The sequence below is a fragment of the Plecotus auritus genome, assembly GCF_963455305.1.
Source record: "Plecotus auritus genome assembly, chromosome: 6".
NCBI lineage: Eukaryota > Metazoa > Chordata > Mammalia > Chiroptera > Vespertilionidae > Plecotus > Plecotus auritus.
Genome location: NC_137773.1, coordinates 22,957,318 through 22,976,848, shown reverse-complemented (window position 1 = coordinate 22,976,848; position 19,531 = coordinate 22,957,318). Strand labels below are relative to the sequence as shown.

General features: G+C 44.4%; 1 protein-coding gene across 4 annotated transcripts in view; it reads right to left on the bottom strand.

Annotated features, from left to right (window-relative positions):
• Positions 1–19,082, bottom strand: part of SH3TC2 (SH3 domain and tetratricopeptide repeats 2) — a 53,312-nt gene extending 34,230 nt beyond the window's left edge. For 3 of the 4 annotated variants that reach the window (XR_013960879.1, XR_013960880.1, XM_080673823.1), the window contains exons 1-4: positions 18,928–19,074; positions 9,765–9,863; positions 4,337–4,464; positions 279–384 (exon numbers count right to left, since the gene is read on the bottom strand). Coding sequence is in view for 2 of the 4 variants with exons in the window: in XM_080673823.1 (XP_080529949.1) it covers positions 279–384; positions 4,337–4,464; positions 9,765–9,863; positions 18,928–18,979 (385 nt within the window). In the remaining 2 variants the exon portion in view is untranslated. Of the gene's footprint in view, positions 1–278; positions 385–4,336; positions 4,465–9,764; positions 9,864–18,927 lie in introns of all 4 variants that reach the window. The other variant, XM_080673822.1, reaches the window with a different exon arrangement.
• Positions 19,083–19,531: the final 449 nt, after the last annotated feature.

The following is a 19,531-nucleotide window of genomic DNA, read 5'->3' as shown; positions in this document are numbered from 1 at the left end:
ACTTAGTCTCAACCAATAACTATTGCCAGTTGACTGACTGTCTAATAAAGAAGTCTCTCCCTGAATACAAAGCAGTGCTGTGTTCGGCATTTTAGAGTAATAGTTAACATTGGCTTTAGGTTTAGTTCAGGCATTCTGAGATATTTCAAAATTAACATCCGTGTTAGGGCTCTACCTCTTTTAATGATCTGAGCCAAACCAATTCCTGCACGTCAAGCCCTGCAGCTGGGCGGCTCTGTGGCGTGGGCACTCGTCCCCCTGCCTGCTCCCTGCCGTACCTAAGCTCAGGTAGGTGGAGAACTTCCAGATTTCCTCCATGGTCTTGAAGGTGATGAGGAACTGGGCCTGCTGGGACTGGATGCCCACCAACCTGGCTGAGAGGTCCTGAGCAAAGAGAACGGTGAGTCAGCCGGGTGACAGAGTCCTGTTAACAAGCCCACATGAGTACAAAATGCTTTGTATCAATTTCTTGATTACGGCACTGAATTTTACATCAAACACACACAAAAAGGAAACAACCTGAATGTCCATCATAGGAGACTGGTGAAAATGAATCATGGTTCATCCAGACAATGGGATATTATGATGTCACACAGCCAAGAAAGAATAAAGACACTCTCTGTGCACTGATACAACCTCCAAATATACACTGCTAAATGGGACAACGGCAGTGACCAAGAGAAACAGCACCAGGGTGCAGAACCAAGTGCAGCGAGTGCTACCTGATGTGTAAATAAAATTTTTTAAAGTTGGGGGGAGGGAGGGGAGATAAATCAAAGATGGCACCTTTTATTATGAATCTATGTCTACTGATTATTTTTATAAAGTTGGCAAACAGAAAAAGCAAACAAAAATAAAAATCACCCACAATTCCTTCTCTTAGAGACCCCCACTTTGGTGCATCAACTGAGTCTTTTTTTCCTATCCATGAGTTTCTATGTAACTACTTCTATATAAATAGCATCACATTAAATTGTTTTGTAATCTTTTGTTGCTCAACAATATTTTGTGAACCATCTTCCATGTCATTAAATAGTCTACATCACGCATGTCAAACTCAAAGGCTAACATGGGCCAAATAAATGAGACATGCGACCCGTGGGCCGCGAGTTTGACGTGCTTGGTCTGCATTAAGCATGTCAAACTCGTGGCCCACTGGTCACATGTGGACCACTATGAATATTTTTGCAGCCCAACCAATATAATGGTAGGAGCAGTTACTTACAGTTATGAAGGGAAATAAGTCTCCTGTCAGATCCACAATTACTGACACTCACCTTGGGTCAGTTTTTAAAGTAATCACTGCGAACAAGATTTCCCCCGAAGTAGGAAAGATAGTAGCAGAGAAGAGAAGCAAGTGTCAGGAAGAAAACATTAATTTTATCATTGCTCTTGTTCTTTTTTTTTATATACTATACTTTTCTAAATAAACCTATGTTTCTATGAAAATTGAAGCTTTTGTTTTTTTGCGGCCCACATAAACTTAAACCCTGTTTATTTGGCCCATGTTACTCTTTGAGTTTGACATGCTTGGTCTATATTATGTTTAATGGTTACATATGCCATTGTTGCATTAATATAATTAACTAGAGGCCCGGTGCATGAAATTCGTGCATGGGGGTGTGTGTTCCTCATCCCAGCCTGCACCCTCTCCAATCTGGGACTCCTCGAGGGATGTCCGGCTGCCTGTTTAGCCGGACATCCCTTTCACAATCCAGGACTGCTGGCTCCCAACTGCTCGCTTGCCTGCCTTCCTGATTGCCCCTAACCGCTTCTGCCTGCCAGCCTGATCACTCCCTAACCACTCCCCTGACAGCCTGATTGATGCCTAACTGCTCCCCTGCCAACCTGTTTGCCCCTAACTGCCCTCCCCTGCAGGCCCGGTCGCCCCCAACTTCCCTCCTCTGCCAGCCTGGTCACCCCTAACTGCCCTCCCCTGCAGGCTTGATCGCCCACAACTGCCCTCCCCTGCTGGCCATCTTGTGGTGGCCATCTTGTGTCCACATGGGGGCAGCCATCTTTGACCACATGGGGGCAGCCATCTTGTGTGTTGGAGTGACAGTGAATTTGCAGATTATTCTTTTATTATATAGGATTCTTAACATTTCCTTAGTGTTGGACATTTGAGCTGTTTTAATTGCTTTTCAACATCTTAAACAGTACTGTGATAAACATCCTATACCTAATCCTTTGTGTACATCCTGGACTGTTTAGACACAAGTAATTTTGAGAAGCATCCTTGAGAATGCAAAGATATGTACATTTTCAGTCCTAAAATGCAGGAGCCAACTGCCCTCCAAAAGGCTGTGCCAGTTACGTGTTCACAAGCAGTGGGAGAGAAGACCGGCAAGCACCCCCTACCCCCTTTTAATACCTGAAAACACAGGCTTGAGTCACTGACCAAACTTGGTTTTCCCCTGGAATCTGACTCTGTTGCATACCCAAGCCTCTGGAGTTGACTGTAATGAGTGATGATCAGAAAGTCCCTGTCTCCCCAGGCCAGGTCCCGCATCACTGATCAACCCCTGGAGCCCTGACCTGGGAGAAGCTTGGGGGAAGAAGAAGAGGATGGAAGGACCCGAAGGAAGAGCCCCTCACTCAGCAAAGCCAGAATCCTGGTGTTCTGCTGTAGCAGGCCCCGGAGGCCCAGGTCCTCAGGATGAAGAGCCCAGTACTCAGGGCAGGGGTCTAAGCAAACAGTGATCTACAGAGAACTTACTATTGGTCAAGTACTTCACCAAGAGCTTTATGAGCTATGCCTCCTTTAATTCCCACAGTAACCCTAGGGAAAAGTACAATTACAGTATGTAATCCATTCTAAAATGCATCATTAACACATTTAACCATTTCTGAAACAAAAGATAAGGAAGCATGGCATCATGCTTAATGGGCAGCATTCATTTTCATCATTAGAGATAAACAAAATAATGGTGCGTTTTATAATCAAACGCCATTTCAGGTTAAATGGAAAATGGGATTATCTGTTTTACAGTCAAGAAGGCTGGGGCAGAGACAGGTTAAGCAAGTCGCCCAAGGTCACCTGTGAGTACACTGTGGCACCCTGCCTAGATCCAGATGACGCCAGGCCTCAGCTTTCCCCAAAAGCTGGCCCTGCTGAAGCCTCAGCCCACAGACCCACTCACTCAGCCAAACCCAGCTCCTGCCCCTGCCCAAAGTGACTCAGGTTAAAAGAAACTGCTCGCTTGGGCAGCACATATACTAAAATTGGAACAATATGGAAAAGATTAGCAGGGCCCCTGCACAAGGATGACATGCAAATTTGTAAAGTGTTCCATATTTTTTTAAAATGAATGAAACTCTATGGCTCCTGAATTCTGAAAATTTAAAACCAAACCACCCTATTGTTTGTGATCTACTAGGCATGGAGCACTTAGCACCCCCTGAGCACAATGCCCAGCTCTCTGTAGACACTGTCTCATTCACTCCTCCCAAAATACAGGTGTGATCATTGGTTACATGACAGAGTAATAAAGCATGCTTCTCTTTTAAATATGTATCACATGAATGCGGAGCCTGTAAAAATAACTAGAACATAATGGTTTATTGTGTAAAGTATTGCTTTCCTTCCCCCACCTCTACTGCAACAACTTTTAACCAATTTTGACTTTAGCTCTCCTAGTAAATGCCTCCTAAACTGTAAGCAATTGGGTCAGACTCTTCTCCCTTGGCTTAACAATCAAAGATAATATCTTCCCACCATGAAAGGTCAGAATTTGGTTTACTTACCTTATTGCCTTTTTCTTCTCACATTCTAATATTCATACTTACTAATTTTTGATTGGCAATTTTGGTACTTTGAAAAAAATGGATACTTAGTGGTTAGCAGTGGCTGAGAAAAGGTGATGAAGGGCAGTTTAGCGGGTACAGTTTCAGTTTGCAATGATGAAAACGTTCTGGAATAACAGTGGAGATGGTTGCACAGCAATGTGAATGTGCTCAATGTCACTGAACTGTACACTTCAAATGATTACGTTTAATGAAATGTATGTTTTATATATATTATCACAATAAAAATAATAAAATTCAAATTCACCAATGTTTTAAAGTATACTTAATAAGGGAGGTATAATGATCCCCATCCTACAGAGGTTACACAACGTGGGAACATGACACAGCGAAGGATGGCAGATTTGAAAGGAAGTTTTCTCTGACTCTGCCACTCCAGGGGCTCCCCCAATCCGAGTTCCTGCCCTCCTGTTGAGCAGAGAATGTGTCCCTCATTTGTTCAGTCAGGTGTTTTCTTGAGAGCCCACTTAGTCCCAGTGCTGTCTTAGGTGCTGGGAGCCTGGAGCAGAGGATACACGCCCAAGCTCACCTTAAACAGAGCACGCACCTCCTGGTCCTCATTCTCCAGCGCCCAGAGCCGCCTCCTGGCTGCTTCCTGCAAGGGGCCATTTACACACCTCCTGGAGCGGCTCTTCACACTGAAGGAGAGTGTCAGGTCTGAAAGACAACAGGCAGACGGGTGAGGTTGGGAACGCAAAGGGAAGAAAGAACTAGATAAGCACCAGTGTTTGCCACATCTAAACCCTAAGGACTGCCCTCCTTACTTAGAGATTACAGGTGATCTTAACGATCCTCGGAGCACCTCCTTTAAACTGTCCCCCAGAAAGAAATGCTGAAGTCCGGGAAGCCTGGGAATCCCAGGACTTGGTGCACTTGGATTGATTATTTCTGCTGTGAGCCAGGTTATTCCTACGCTGCCTGGCACTGTGGTGACAGTGCTGGACACTGTCACTGAACTTTCACCAAGCACATTAAGCATTCGCTGGAAAACCAGCAAGGACATATACTTCCTCCTGTAGATAACTTGCGAAAGTTTCTAACTATTTGTGTATTTAGGAAAATGTATTCATATGTCAAATTTATGGATTATAATAGATATGATATACTTTACGCATTTTACATACACACACACATTGTCTCTAACCTGTCTCTTTCTGATAAGCACTTATTAATGTTTTTGGGTAATTGGTTAATAATTAAAATCTATCCTCAATTTCTTCAAATGGCACATTGAATACTGTGAGCAGACACTGTTTTAAGTGCTGGGACACAGAGGGAAACCTAGTGACATGGGCCCTGTTTTCCTAGAGCTTGTACTCTTGGCAGACCAGGTCCGCAAACTCAAGAACTTTCTATGGAGACAAGTGCTATGAAAACATGTCCCAGGGTAAAGGGGCAGAGTGACGGGGCACTTGGAGGTGGGGTGTGCCTTTGGGCAGCATTGTCAGGAAAGGCCACACTCAGGAGGTTCATCTTAGAACTGCACTTCGCCATGTGTCTTCTTTAGACAATCAGTAGCCATGCCAATAATAATTATCAAACACAATAAACCAAGAAGGTGCTGGGCTGGATAATCACAGAAGTCTCCCTTCCAGCCCAAACTTGCCAGGACCTTGGCAATTCCCGAGCACATCAGAGATGGCCTCTATCACACAGGCCTGGGTCCACAGGGCAGCCCTGGGCCCCGGCCGTGGAGAGGCCTGTCTTTAACCCAGAAGTCCTGATTGTGCTGTGGCTGTAGACCAGCTCCAACATGACATGCGCAACTGACCTGGCATTGGTGTGAACTTCAGTTGAATGTTTGTTGCCTTCGGTTCCTCCCTGGCCTGTGTTCTAATCTCACCCAAGCCCTGCATCGTCGGCAGTCCAGGTCCACCCTCTGTTGGGCAGCCCCTCTGCACACTGATCTTTAGAAGGAGGGGATGTCCGGGGGGAGGAGTCACACAGACCTGGGCTCACGGCTTGGCTCTGCCCTTGCTAACTGCACCACCTGAGCAGTTAATTACTTCCCTATGCTTGACTTTTCTCATTAGCAAAATGGCTTTTAGAGTACCTATTCCACAGGGGTTTCCAGAGGCTTACTAAACAAGATTATGCACATAGAGATTTTTGTTTGGTGCCTGGTACATTCTAAATGTTCACTAAACACATTAAGCATTAGCTGTTGCCCCTTGCAAATCCCCATGCCTACCCCAGTACTCCAGCAATTACTGCTCTCACTGCCCTCATCTGTCACACCTATATTTAACCTTGACTCTGAGACTCTGATTGCTTTTCACCAGACTTGTCTGTTCTGTTCTTGCAAAACCTAATCCAAACTCCCCTCTGGTAATGGTCCCTGGTGACTGACAGCCCCCTTCTACATAGATCCCCTCGCCACACATGCCCATGCACCCTTGGATATGAAACGCGAAAGACCAGGATGTAAATAAGCAAACTGCTTTTGAGATCTCAGCCAGTGAGAGCTAATACTTGGAGCGGAGCCTCTGGGCCCACTGCGGGATCCTGCAGTGCCCTCTGCTTCACCAGACAGGGGCGAAGTCAAGTTCACTCTAGTTCACGGCAAAGTGAATGAATATTTTGTCATATTTCTGTTTGGTCTTTTAATCATAATAATGTATCTGATTGATTATGTCTGCAACTCTTCCTTACAAAGGAGAGGTTGGCAGCGGGAGGCGAGTCCCCCCTTCTCCCCCCGTGACCTTCCTGGAAGCGGCGCCCTGGCAGAAAACACTGAAAAAGGAACAAGTTCAGCCTTGGTTGATTAAGTTTCACCTACACATACCCCTTGTTCATTGGCCTTGGCCTTTGGGCACAGATAAGGCAAAATGCTGACTCCATTGTGTTCATGAAACAGCAGATGGTGATGCAGCTTTTGGCAGAGATGGCCCCAGCTGACAGGCAGACAAGCAGATTGACACAAAAGAAGGAAGTGAAGGGTAAGGTTTTGCTTATTGCCAACCAAGCAGTTTGACAGAATTTGGAATTAGGAAAAGAACAAACCTGGTAAGACACTTATACAATATCCATTTACATGATTTATGTCCTTTAGAACATGCATAATGTAAACCTTTTCCACAAACCTGTTGTCTGCTGGAGAGAAATACATGATTGGAGGGGCCGTGGAGCGTGTGATTATAAAAAAGGACCGGGGCTTGAATGCCTTTCTCATCACCTATTAGCTGTGGCAGTGGGGAAGTCACCTCCCTCTCTGAGACTCGGTTTGCCACCTCAGAATGAGGAGTGTGGCGCCACCTCCCTGAGGTGAGCAAGGCAGGATGGGCACAACATACAAGGGTCAGTTAGCACACACTTAGCACAAGGTTTGCCCTCAAAAAAGGCCCCTTTTACTACACAGCAAAAACTGAGTCTTCTACAGGTTTATCCTCAGAGTCTCGCGTACAAGGGTCAGCCCAGGAGTAGCTCTCTGATGACAACTCTCCCTTTGCCTGCTTCCCTGAGGTCTCTTAAGGGGACCCTTGTGAGAGGCATGCACCAAGAATAAGATTTTTTAACATTAATTTCAAAATCTTTTTCTGCTTCTGAACAATTTGTACAGATGCCCTTCTGATCAGTCAATCACCTCACACATTCAACCCTTTATTCACTTATTCATTACGTTAACAAATGTTTATTGAGACCGACAATGTACAAGGTGGTGTCAGGTAGTATATAGAATACAAATGTGACCACTACATGTTTATTCAACTCCTAGCTGTACCCGGCCACGTGTTGCTGTGGCTCAGTCTGGTTAAATGGAAAAGAAAGAAAAGAGAAAGTGCACGTTTCTAATATGTTTAATTTCACAATGCTTGTGGGTATACAATATTTTTTGTTGTCCATTGTCTGTACAGATATAGAGATTGTCTGGTTTGCTAACTCTAGAACACGCAACATATAATTGTCCATGTGAGAAGCAATCCGTGTCTAGATCTAAACCGCACAATTCTAAAGATTGGCCCTGAGCTTTGTTGGTGGTGATTGCAAACGCCAATCGAATTGGGAATTGCAATCTCTTAAATTGAAATGGCATATCCGTTGGAATCAGAGGAATGAGGACATCTTCACCTTTGAAAGGTCCTTTCAAGATTGTTGCTTCTACGACGTTGCTCATTAATTTTTTTACTGCAAGCCGCGTGCCATTGCAAAGCTTTGGCTGGTTGATATTTCGCAACATGATAATTGGCATGCTGATTTTCAGTTGCAGTACGTGCAGTGGCATCCCTGGCAGATCGAGTGAATTCAAAAATTCTGTTGGATAATTAACCACTTCATCTGCTTCCACAACAGTGTCGAGTTCATAGACGTCTTTATTCTTGGCCGCAAGAATAGCTCGTTCACTCAGCCAATCGTGATTCTTATAATTGGTTTGAATATTGGGAAATACTTTTTCAACCAATTCTTCTTTTGACATCACTAAATTGCAGAAGTTACGAGGCAATGAAATTCGTCCTGAGGTCAGATCAACCGGCACCTTTCCATTCCCAATTTCCAGCAATTGATGTGTATTTCCTGATGTGAGATAGGAAATGCTTTGATTCAGCAGTATATCCGGCAAGCAAAGTTTTTAATGGCTCTGGCGGTTCTCCAAGTTGAGGCAGTTTAATTTTTCCGGCGGCGCAACACATTCCTTTCGTTTCTCCATTAAATTTCAGAGCCTTGCAATAAGGACACACTTCAGTCATAGTGCCAATGAGAACATGCCGGCTCAAACTATAATCATCAGCTGGGTTGTACCGGAATGCAAGGTGATTGTAATCACGTGATTGCTGAGCACGGAGTCATGTTTGACGCTGATCTGCTATTTCTTGTTGATGTCTTTCAGCCACTCTCAGCCTGTCACGTTCATTCTGTTGAGAACGAAGCAGATCTGAAGCTGTAGAATGCGATCGCTGTGCTCGCAACCGTGCATCCTCAAGTCTGGCTGCACATCGCTCTGCTGCTTCCTCAGCACGTATTTGAGCCATTCTTTGTCTGTTTCGCTCATTCACTGATGCCCGTTCTTCCTCAGTTTGATTTGCAATTTCTCATCGCACTGCTTCTGCTCCGCGAGTACGATGACCTAGGTTTGATCTTCTGCGAGGCATTATTTGGATAAACTAAAGCAGATTGAACTATACTCATGAAATGAATGCTATGGTAAATGACACAGCTCAATTCCAACGCAATGTCACATGAAATAATTAAATCTAAATGAAAATAAATCTAAATCTATGAAAATTCAATTTAACAATGCAATTGGAAACATTGAAATGGAATCGTAAAATATTTAGTATAGCGTGTGTTGCTTTTACGTCCAACAGATGGTGCTGTTTTACAAAAAAAGCATGTTTTTACCTGTCACAGGTGTGACATCTATATAATAGTACGTATAAGGTACATAAAAACACGCGTGTATTCGAATGCAACGTTGTGTCAAAATTTCAAAGCAATCAGTAAAGAACTTTCGGAGATTTAAGATTTTGAACAAACGAACATTTACATTTTTATTTATATATAAAAATAAAGATAAAGATAAAGATTGCTGTATTTATTTACCAGACATTTTCTGAGCACCAGCTATGTACAGGTAATTCTTTTAGATACCATGTAGAATACATAATTATTTAGAAAAAAAATTACCCCTGATTTTAAAATTTAACCAAATTAACTTTTGTTAGTACAAGAAGTATGAATGGAGCTCCTAATATGTGCCAGATTGTGAAGAGCTTTGAGTAGCAGCATGAGGAGGTTTAACTTAATCTTGTAGACAATGGAGAGCATTGGAAGACTGGTGAGCAAGGCAATGTCATAGTCAAGATCATGCCTACAGGATGAATTTTGTGGGGTCCTAACACGGATAAGAGGAAGGAAGCCTGCCTCTTAAGATGGGAGTGGCAAGGAGGTTACTGCAGTATTCTACATGGAAAATGTTTTGTTTGTTTTTAAAATAGGGTTTGTCTTTGGGGTTTAGATACCTGGAATCATGTTCTGTAACAGGAAACATTTTTCCTTATCTTCAGGTGAGGATATAAACTCACTCGATATGGCTGGATCCTTGGAAAGAGTTTCTTTACCTGGAAGAGATGAAATGCAAGATCTTTGTGAAAGTGAAAGCAAGTTATAAACAAGAACTGAGAGCTTTTTCTCCAGGGCTGGTGGCATGGAAGACTCTTATCATCATTGCCTTATAATTATTTAGTACTCAACTATGATCCAAAAAAAAACAAACAAACTGTCATACATGCCATCTCAATCATGCAACAGTCACAGTTTCCCCATTTTATTAAAATAGAAACAGATTTTCATCCACAGGCCAGACTGAGTCCCTTGGCATAGTGCACTGGAAGTGCAGAATATATGTTGAGTCAACAAGGTCATCATAGATCTGACTACAGCGTTGTTTAAGGACAACAGAAGTGCTGGAGCAGAACAAGTGAGAGTGGCAATGTTGGGGAGATGGCTGGGGCATGGCTGTAATAATCCTGAAACATATGAATGTCCCCAGACTGTCCTCTGTCTGCCCACTAAATAGAGTCTTATATGGGATGTCTCTCCTCCTCAGCTCTCCAAATGTTTCTGTCTTTGCAGATATAGAATTGGAGTGAAAAGGATAAAAAAAAAAAAGATTGTGGCACAGGCCAGAGATAGGGAGAAGGCTATTTTGACGGCAGAGAGTTGAAAAGAGAAGAGAGTGTGGCTAAAAAGCATGAGGCAATAGGTACATACAGGGTGTGCCAAAAAAAAAAAGTATACATATTTTGAATAATTATTAATTCCAATGGGTTAAATTTGAAAAGAAAGAAAGATCAATTGAATTATCAGCTGTTAAAGTGTGTGTACATTTTTGGGGATATCCTGTATATGTAAAAAAAAAAAAAAAGAATAGAGGGGAATTTCACAAGTATGGCTATGGAAAGTGGGTCTCCTTTATGGCATCCCCCAAATACGAGAGAATTCAAGTCCTTAACACATTACTTTTGGTTACTATATTCTTTTGACCATGACATTGCTCAAGGACTATAGCATGGGGTCTGAATCATATATTACCTGGCCCTGAAAAGAGGGTTTAGCAATCTTGGCAATCACTGTTCAAGTCACTGATTTAATCCCCCCCATTTCTTCTCTTGCACAATGGTGGTGGGTCAAAGTCAAGCAGGCTACCAGGTTTTCACTCTAGACCTTTGCTGCTGATGCAGCCCAAGCATGATAAATGATAGGGCAACCGTGCTCCATCCAGTCACAGCCAGTTCACACTGAACCCAAATCCTCATCTTGCTGCATGGAGTCTGTGCCTCCTTCTGTGCCTGTGCAGTGAGGTTTTGAGATCCAAGTGGAGGACTTCCATTTCTTCATATAGAAAACAGTCAGTCCTCTTTTGGTGGTAACAGGGAGAATGAAATGGATTTTGGCTTAAACTGGCAGAAGGAGGGGCCCATCAGCTCACAGCCCTTCATCCGGTAAATCTTGGTAGGGTTCAGAGCCAAAAGCTAAGCAGCTTAGCTGGAAAGCTGGCGATAATGAGCTCTAGTTGAACTGGATCATTTCATAGTTCTGCCCCTAGGAGCCAAAAGTAACTGCAGCAAAAGGACACTGGCTTGGGAATCATGAGACATGAGGTGGGCACCATCAGATTCTCCCATACATCAGTTAGGTGACCTTGGGCAAGACATTTCATGTGTCCATTTTTTGAGATTTTACTTTTCCCACCCATATATGAGGGATTGACCTAAATTAGTGCTTCTTGACACTGGCTGCCTATGTGAAGCACCCAGTTTGATTTTTTAAAATACCAGTGCCTACCCTCATCTCCATAAATGCTGATTTCTGTGGTTTGCAGTTAGCCCAGCCACAGGTATTTTTTTAAGTTCCCCAAATGCTTCTGATTTGAGTCAGTGTTAAGAACCACATGTCTACATCGGTGGTCCTCAAACTTTCATGTGCATGTGAATCACCTGGGGATATTGATAAAATGCAGATGCTGCTTCCAGAGTTGAAAGCCTGAGGGTCTGCATTTCTACCATGGTCCCAGGTGATGCTCCTCCTGGTCCCAGGGTCACACTCCAAGTGGCAGCCTGCTTCACTACTCTAGGACAAAGTTTGGAAACTGGTAGACCAGAAGCCACAGGCCACAGAAAACCCACAAATATTTCTTCTTTTTCTTGTGTGTGTGTGTGTGTGTGTGTGTGTTTTCCCTACACAGTGAATTTTAAAGTTTGAATTGCTTGGCATCATTTAGAAATTGGGATATTTTGCATAACTCGGATGCTTGGCTTTGCTTTGAGAACTGGAAGGTCTACAGCCCGAGGCCCTCACTCTCAGTGGCAACAGTCAGCCGAGGCTGTGGTTGCTGCCGCTTTACAGGGCATTTGTTCTCCGGCCACACATCCCCCACACTGACAGCTCACTCATTTACCCTCCGCCTCAGCAAGCCCTGAGAGTGTATCCCTGTTACAGGACTACTAGAGGCCCGATGCACAAAATTCGTGCACTCAGGGAGGACCCTCAACCCAGCCTGCACCCTCTCGCAGTCTGGGACCCGTCGGGGGATGTCCGCCTGCTGGCTTAGGCCTGATCTCCCCCAGCAATCAGACATCCCTCTCACAGTCTGGGGCTCTTGCAGTCCGGGACCCCTCACTCCTTACTGCCCATCTGCAGCGGAGGCGGGGGAGGCTCTCGCCACTGCCGCTGAGCTCGCCAGCCGTGAGCCCAGCTTCTGGCTAAGTGGGGCTTCCCCTGTGGGAGCGCACTGACCACCAAGGGGCAGCTCCTGCATTGAGCGTCTGCCCCCTGGTGGTCACTGTGTGTCATAGCAACCAGTTGTTCCACTGTTCAGTTGATTTGCATATTAGGGTTTTATTACATAGGATGAGGACCCATGGATGAGTCCACCTTGAAGAAGGAAGGTGGCCCTGGTTTGGGGGGTGGGGGTGGAGGGTGGGTGCACAGCTCTTAAAGATGTGTGAGGTTTAGAGAAGAAAATTGCAGAATTTCACACAACATGCTTGTTTTGTAAACGATACCTGTTCAGAAAACTTGTAGAAAAAATATAGAACAATATCTGCATGACTTGGAGTAGCCATTGATTTTCTAAATAGGATGGAAAAGCACTACTCACAAAAAATAATAATGGATAGCCTGGCCAGCATGGCTCAGTGGTTGAACATCGACCTATAAACTAGGAGGTCACAGTTTGATTCCCAGTCAGGGTATATGCCCAGTTTGTGGGCTCCATCCCCAGTGTGGGGCATGCAGAAGGCAGTCAATCAATGATCCTCTCTTACCATTTGTGTTTCCATCTCTCTCTCCCGCTCCTTTCCTCTCTGAAATCTATAAAAACATATTTTTAAAAAAAGAAATAATGAATAAATTAGAATACATTTAAATTAGAAATTTCTGTTAATCAAGAGATGCAATTAAGAGAATAATAGATAAGTGACAGAGTAGAAGAAGATATAGACAATATGTATATTCATCCAAGAGCTAGAATCCAGAATATACAAAGAATGCTAATACATCTTTAATAGGTAGGCAATCTTCTAGAAAAAGGGCAACAAGTTTGGATAGACATTTTATCAAAAACAATATCCAAATGGCCAATACATTTATAAAAACCTTTTCAAGCTCATCAGGGAAATGAAAATTAAAATCACAGTGAAACACCTTTACATAGGCCAGCTAAAATGAAAAAGACAGATAAAGCCAAGTGTTTGTAAGGATACTCATAAACTAGAACCCCATTTATGGCAAGTGTGTAAGAATAAGTTTTCAAAATTTTCACTTTGGAAAACAGAGTTTCAATTCAAGCTGAGCATATCCATTTATACACGTGCATATGATTCAGCAATTCCAATTTTGAGAAGATATATACTCAAAATAGTACACACATATGTTCACCAAAATACATCTACTGAAATATTCATAGCAGCCATATCCATAAGAACCAAGCCCTGGCAACAATACAGATGTCCATTTACACTAGAATGGGTAAGTGAATGGTAGCATGTACAATTAAATACAATGCAGCAAAGGGAATAAATGAGTTACTGCCACAGAAAGCAGCACAGCTGGATATATTCCCCTTGTGGAAATTCAACAAGCTGTACACAACTAACTTTATGCACAATTCTGTATAAATGGTAAATTTTAATAAAAGGATAAATTTTAAAATATTCCTGGCACCCTTCTCTACCTACTCTACCTCAGAATATATAGGGGTAGACTGGGATGTGTGTTTTTAATTAGACTTTGGAGATTTCCGATGTCCTCTAGAGCAGCAGTTGCCAACCTTTCGGACCTCACGGACCACCAGTGGTCCACGGACCACCGGTTGACAACCGCTGCTCTAGAGTGCATAGAGGCAGCCAACTCACAGGATGCCTTGGGACACTTGAGCCAGAGGCCAACTCCCTGAAAAACAATAAGGAATCTGGGACATGAGAGTGAGTTTTATAATAGGAAGAGCAGTCAATAGTTGCATAGGATTTATAGTCACAAAGCTTTTTCATATACAGAATTACATAAAATTCGACATGAAGGAATTTCAAGATCTGAGCTGGGCCTTGTGAAAGAACCGGACACTATTGAAGGCAATGAAAAACTACTATGTAGAATAAAGTACTTTAGGGAAAATATATGGTATTCTAATGACTGAAAGGAAATAACCCAAAGGGTCCATGGTGGCTATTGCTGAGTTATTTTAAATTATCTTTCTTATACTTCTGCCTACTTTCCAAATATTCTGTATTGTCTTCTAACACTAGAGGCAGGTGAAGCAGTGTCTGGGAACAAAGACTCTGCAATCAAAAAGTCCTGGACTCAAAGCCCGGTTTCTTCATTAGCTTAGCCATGTGACCTAGGAGAACCCAGTCTCTGTGGCTCAGATGAGGCTGCCTCCCTCCATCCCTAACTCCAAATGTGGTCACAGGACTCAGCATAAGTGAATCAAGTATGCTCTGCCATAGCCATGCAGCCAAAGTTAAGCCAATGAAAACTGGCCAATGACCCTCATCAGCACTCTTAGGGAAGAGAAGATTTCTTTCCACTAAACTTGAAGCTGTGAATATGACAGTGTGGAGCTGTAGGTCCCACACAGAGAGAAAGCCTGCCTGAGGATGAGACCAATCTAGTACAAATAGAGCTGAGGAAAGATAACTTCCTGACAACATTTTCTGGACATCTGATGAAGCCGTACCTGAAACAAATAACCTCCAGACTTTTCATTTATGACTCAATAAATTACTTTCTGGAAGCTAGTTTCTTTATTATTAATACTGGTTAGATAAAGTTACTAACACTTAATTCAGAAAACACTGAGATTTATTTAAACACTATCAAACTACTCTCCAAAGTGGCTGTAGCATTTTGCTTCCCATTAGCAATGTGTGAGAGCTCCAGTTGATCCACATTCTCACCAATACTTGACTGTATTGCTCATTTTCATTTTAGCCATTCTATAGATGCACAATTTTATCTCATTATTTCAGTTTGCATTTTCCTAATAACTAATGATGCTGAGCATTTTTTTTCATGTGCTCATTTGCCATCCATATATTTTCTGAATGACAGAGAACTGTGACAGAGTCGGGCGCCACACAGATCACTGGGTGCAGACCTTGCTGTTTCCACTGCATGAACCTGACCTCGGAAATCTGAGGTCTAAAGGCTCTAATCCTGGAAACATCTAACTCACAGAAACTTGCTGGAAAGAGAATCTACTCCCATTTCTCCTATCTCACCCTGGCATTCTCCTTCAATCTCCTGTTATTACACTGATGATTAGTATTTACCAAAAAGGCTGAAAGGAAAGTTACAAACAGGATCAATGTAGGCAAATATATCTCTCCCACAGCAACTGTTTAAGGGTGTAAGTCTGCCAATTTTCTTCAAGAATGTGTTGAAAATAAGGAGAAAGCTTTTAAACAGACAAACTTCGATGTGGCTTGCTCTGTACTCCTACATGAGCAACTGTAGTTTATTAAACGATGGCAAGAACATTTAAGGGTCCCAGAAGTCAGCAATGATGGCAATTGACCAGTAACTCACCCTCTCAGCGCCTGCAGTCAGGAGATTTACGTGAGCAAATGAGAAACATCACAGGGAACTAATGCTGCAGGCAGCATGCACGTGTGAGAACACAGCATGCCTGGGGTTGTCAGAGCCAACATTAGTCATTGTGTCACACAGCAGCAAGCCAGCTGGGCAGCCAGCCAGGGCTCAGTTCTATCAAGAACCTTCTCCTTTGCTGCCTCCCTTACCCCTGAGGACTGTTGATCCTCACTGTTTACTCCCACTTAAACAGACACAATGGCAGAAGCAGCCAAAGAATTATAAGCACAGCCTCCTAGTCCTGTGGAGTCAGGAATTAGGAAGAAGGAACGCTGGAGTGGTCCCTACTAGCTAACAATATAACAGCCCATGATTACTGAGGGGTTTTCAGAAGCCAGACCCTGTGCTAAATCCATGAGATGAATGCTCTGTTTTAACCCTCACAAATGCTCCATTAGATCCAGTTTACAGACAGGAAAACTGAGGTTTGACGAATAGAATGCAGAAATAAAACCAAGTCACTAGAGTCAAGATGCAAAATAACTAAAAGCAAGTAGGATGAGGTATGAGGAAACAGTTCTATTCTTGTTTTAATGAGCCTGGGAACCTACACCTTTGAACTTTCCAGTCTTGTGTCAATACATGATATCTATCAAACCTCCAGATAACCCTCTGATTACCCCTTAAAGGGCTAAGGAAAGAGTGTTCACAACACCTGACATCCATTATCCAGACCACCAGTCCTCTAGAGCAGTGGTCGGCAAACAGCGGCTCGCGAGCCACATGCGGCTCTTTGGCCCCTTGAGTGTTCTAATGCCACTTCTTCAAAATAGACTCGCCCAGGCCGAAAACTGACTTCTGCGCATGGGCCACGAAGTTTCAATTGCACTGTACGTGCGCGCCCGCACATAGTATTTTGTGGAAGAGCCACACTCAAGGGGCCAAAGAGCCGCATGTGGCTCGCGAGCCGCAGTTTGCTGACCACTGCTCTAAGAGGATCAGCATCTTGGGCCCATACAGAGTCTAAGAATGCAGGACCAATTTTTCTCAAGAATGTACTCCTCACTGTAAGAATCCTCGGCTTTACTTGCTTCTTCACACCACTTTGCTTAGTTGTGTTTTCAGTTTGCACACCTCAAGACCCTTGAATAAATGTTTATCTTTTCTTTCTAGCCAAAGACTCCTGTTGTATTTATGCTCATTCGACAGGTTCAAAGAATATAAGAGACTTGCCCAATGTCACACAATTATTAAGTCGCTCCAGGATGTGTCTCATATTTTGTTCCATTTTTCTAGGATAAATAGGAGCACCTAGAAGGGGATGTTTATGTCAACTGGCCTCAGATGTACAACACTTCTATCAACACCCTAAGAAAAGGCCCTGACAAGTATGGAGAACAATATGGGAGGGCATCATGAAAAGCCTCAATAGAAATAAATAGCAAGCTGACTCTTGGTGAAAAAGTGAATCTAGGATGCCAACCAATTATTAATAGCAAAGTCAAGTAAACCAATAAAATAACTGAATGATAGTGTTGGAGAAGTTTGAGGTTGTTTTTCTCAATAGTGGTTGGTTGGTGGGTTTGAACTGTAGAATTCTATTATATGAAATCTTGGGCTGAAGGACATGTCATCAAACAGAAGCAGAGTTGCTGCATCAGAAGCTGAGGTCAGGGAGCAGGAGCAGAGGTCCCAAGACTCTGCCCAGGGCGAGTTCACAACCCCTTCATTTTATAGATGAGCAAACGGAGGCCTAGAGAAAGAGCGTGATGTGCCGGGGCCATAGACATGTAATTGATGTGGCTGATATTTATTGTGCTTAATCAACTGTGTACCAGGTTGTTTCACATGTAGTCTTAATCCTCACCACAACCCTATGAGGAAGACAGTCATACCATAAAATCTACACGAGGAAATTGACACACAGAGAGGTTAAGTAAATTGCTCAACACAAGTCAAGGAACGAAGATGAAACCTAGCCTTTCTGGCCTCAAAGGCCAAGTGATTAACTGTGCCTGCCTCAGTGGCATTGTTTAGGGGTTTGTTTACTTATAATTAATAGATCTGGAGTGGCCTTAGTCTGGGAGCCTCTCCCTGCTGGAGGTGCCAAGGTGCTCAGGCTCCAGAACACCGCTACTTCCCATTCACTTTGGCATTGGCCAGCCCAAGTAATAGGACACCCGGGGGAGTCATCTGTCAGAGAGTAGAAAGCTTTGTCTCGGGGTTCTCCTGGGCTCCCGCTCCAAGAAACCATGGTGGTGCTCCAGGAAGAGGTGATATGTCAGCTAGGGATAGGAATGGTTCCTTGTGTGGTGCTCTTCTATCTCCTCCTTAGCTCTCCCCCAATCCAATCACCCCCACCCCAAAGCTGCCATTCATCCCGATAAATGCCATTCACGAGACCACAGAGCCTCACCTTGGGCCTGCTCCGAAGAGAAGCAAGGAACTTGCATTAGGGTGACCGACCATCCCGGTGTGCCTGGGACTGTCCCAATTTTACCCTTGACTAGAGCCTGGGGGAGCCCTCCGTCCAAGGCAGACCTGGGATGCTGGTCAGCCAATGACAAGTCTCAATGACTTGACAACCTTTTAGAGCAATAATTCTCCGTGGATTCAAGTTGACGTACCAAAAAAGCATATCACACTGCAACAGGTAGGAGGCAGGAAACGCCTGTTTTTCTTCAGTAACAGCAACCCTGACGGAAATAGGGTTTGACGGATGGAGGCCAAGTTTATGACTACCCATGAGCCCCAGAGGAACTCACAGCCTGAGCTTTCTTCCTGACCTAGGGAATCTTGGGAAGAAAGGAAGGAAGGGCTTAGTCACACCCTGGGAGTGACAGCCAAGAGCAACACTGCTCCTCTCAGAGCCAGCTCCCAGCCTCTCTCTTCAGGAAAAGTAGATGCTTCCCGAGCTTTATGCCCCTTTACAAAGCCAGAGTGACAAACACTGACGGAGGGAGGAGGGAGCCAGAAAGCACAATCATCTCCCCAACTTTGGAAGAGCAACTTCCCCACCCCAGCAGACCCTTGAGCTTTCACTGAACCAACACCTTAGCCAAGACACAAGCCAGGGCCCCCCAGGAAACTCACCTGGGCCCCAGGACAGGCTCCGCTCCCTGGGGATGCAGAAGCAGCCACCCATGTGTTCACCATCCTCCACGGGCCGAGGACCCTGAGAACACCAGCCAGAAGAGCACTGCCAGGGCACAGCCTCCCCACGGTGTTCCTCCTCCCGCCTACTCCCTGGCACACGAGGGACCAAGGCCCCGGCTCAATGCACAATGCAGCCTTTGAAATCCCGGCTGCAGCAGGAGGCCCAGGGAGGATGGGAGGGGCTGCCCAGCCCTCAGGCCCCACAGTCCTTGCACTGCCAGGCCTCTGCCTGGGAGCAGAGCTCCTCCCTGCCTCTCTGCAGACTGCTTCATGCCTATCAGGCTGTGGCACATTCCTGGCATTCTAAGACTCAGATACACAGTTGGTCCTTGTGGGGGCAGCCAGGGCGGAGGAGGAGGGCAGAGAGCACCGGGAACCAGGCTGCTGTTCTTGCTCCCTCTCTGACTGACTTGGCCTCACTGACTGGCCTGCCACGGGGAAAGGGATTCCCCACCCAGCCTCTCTCTGCAATCACCTCCCGTGGTATCTGCATGAAGCTGAAGCAGGGGCTGCAGGTGCAACATCTCACCTCAACCCCAGC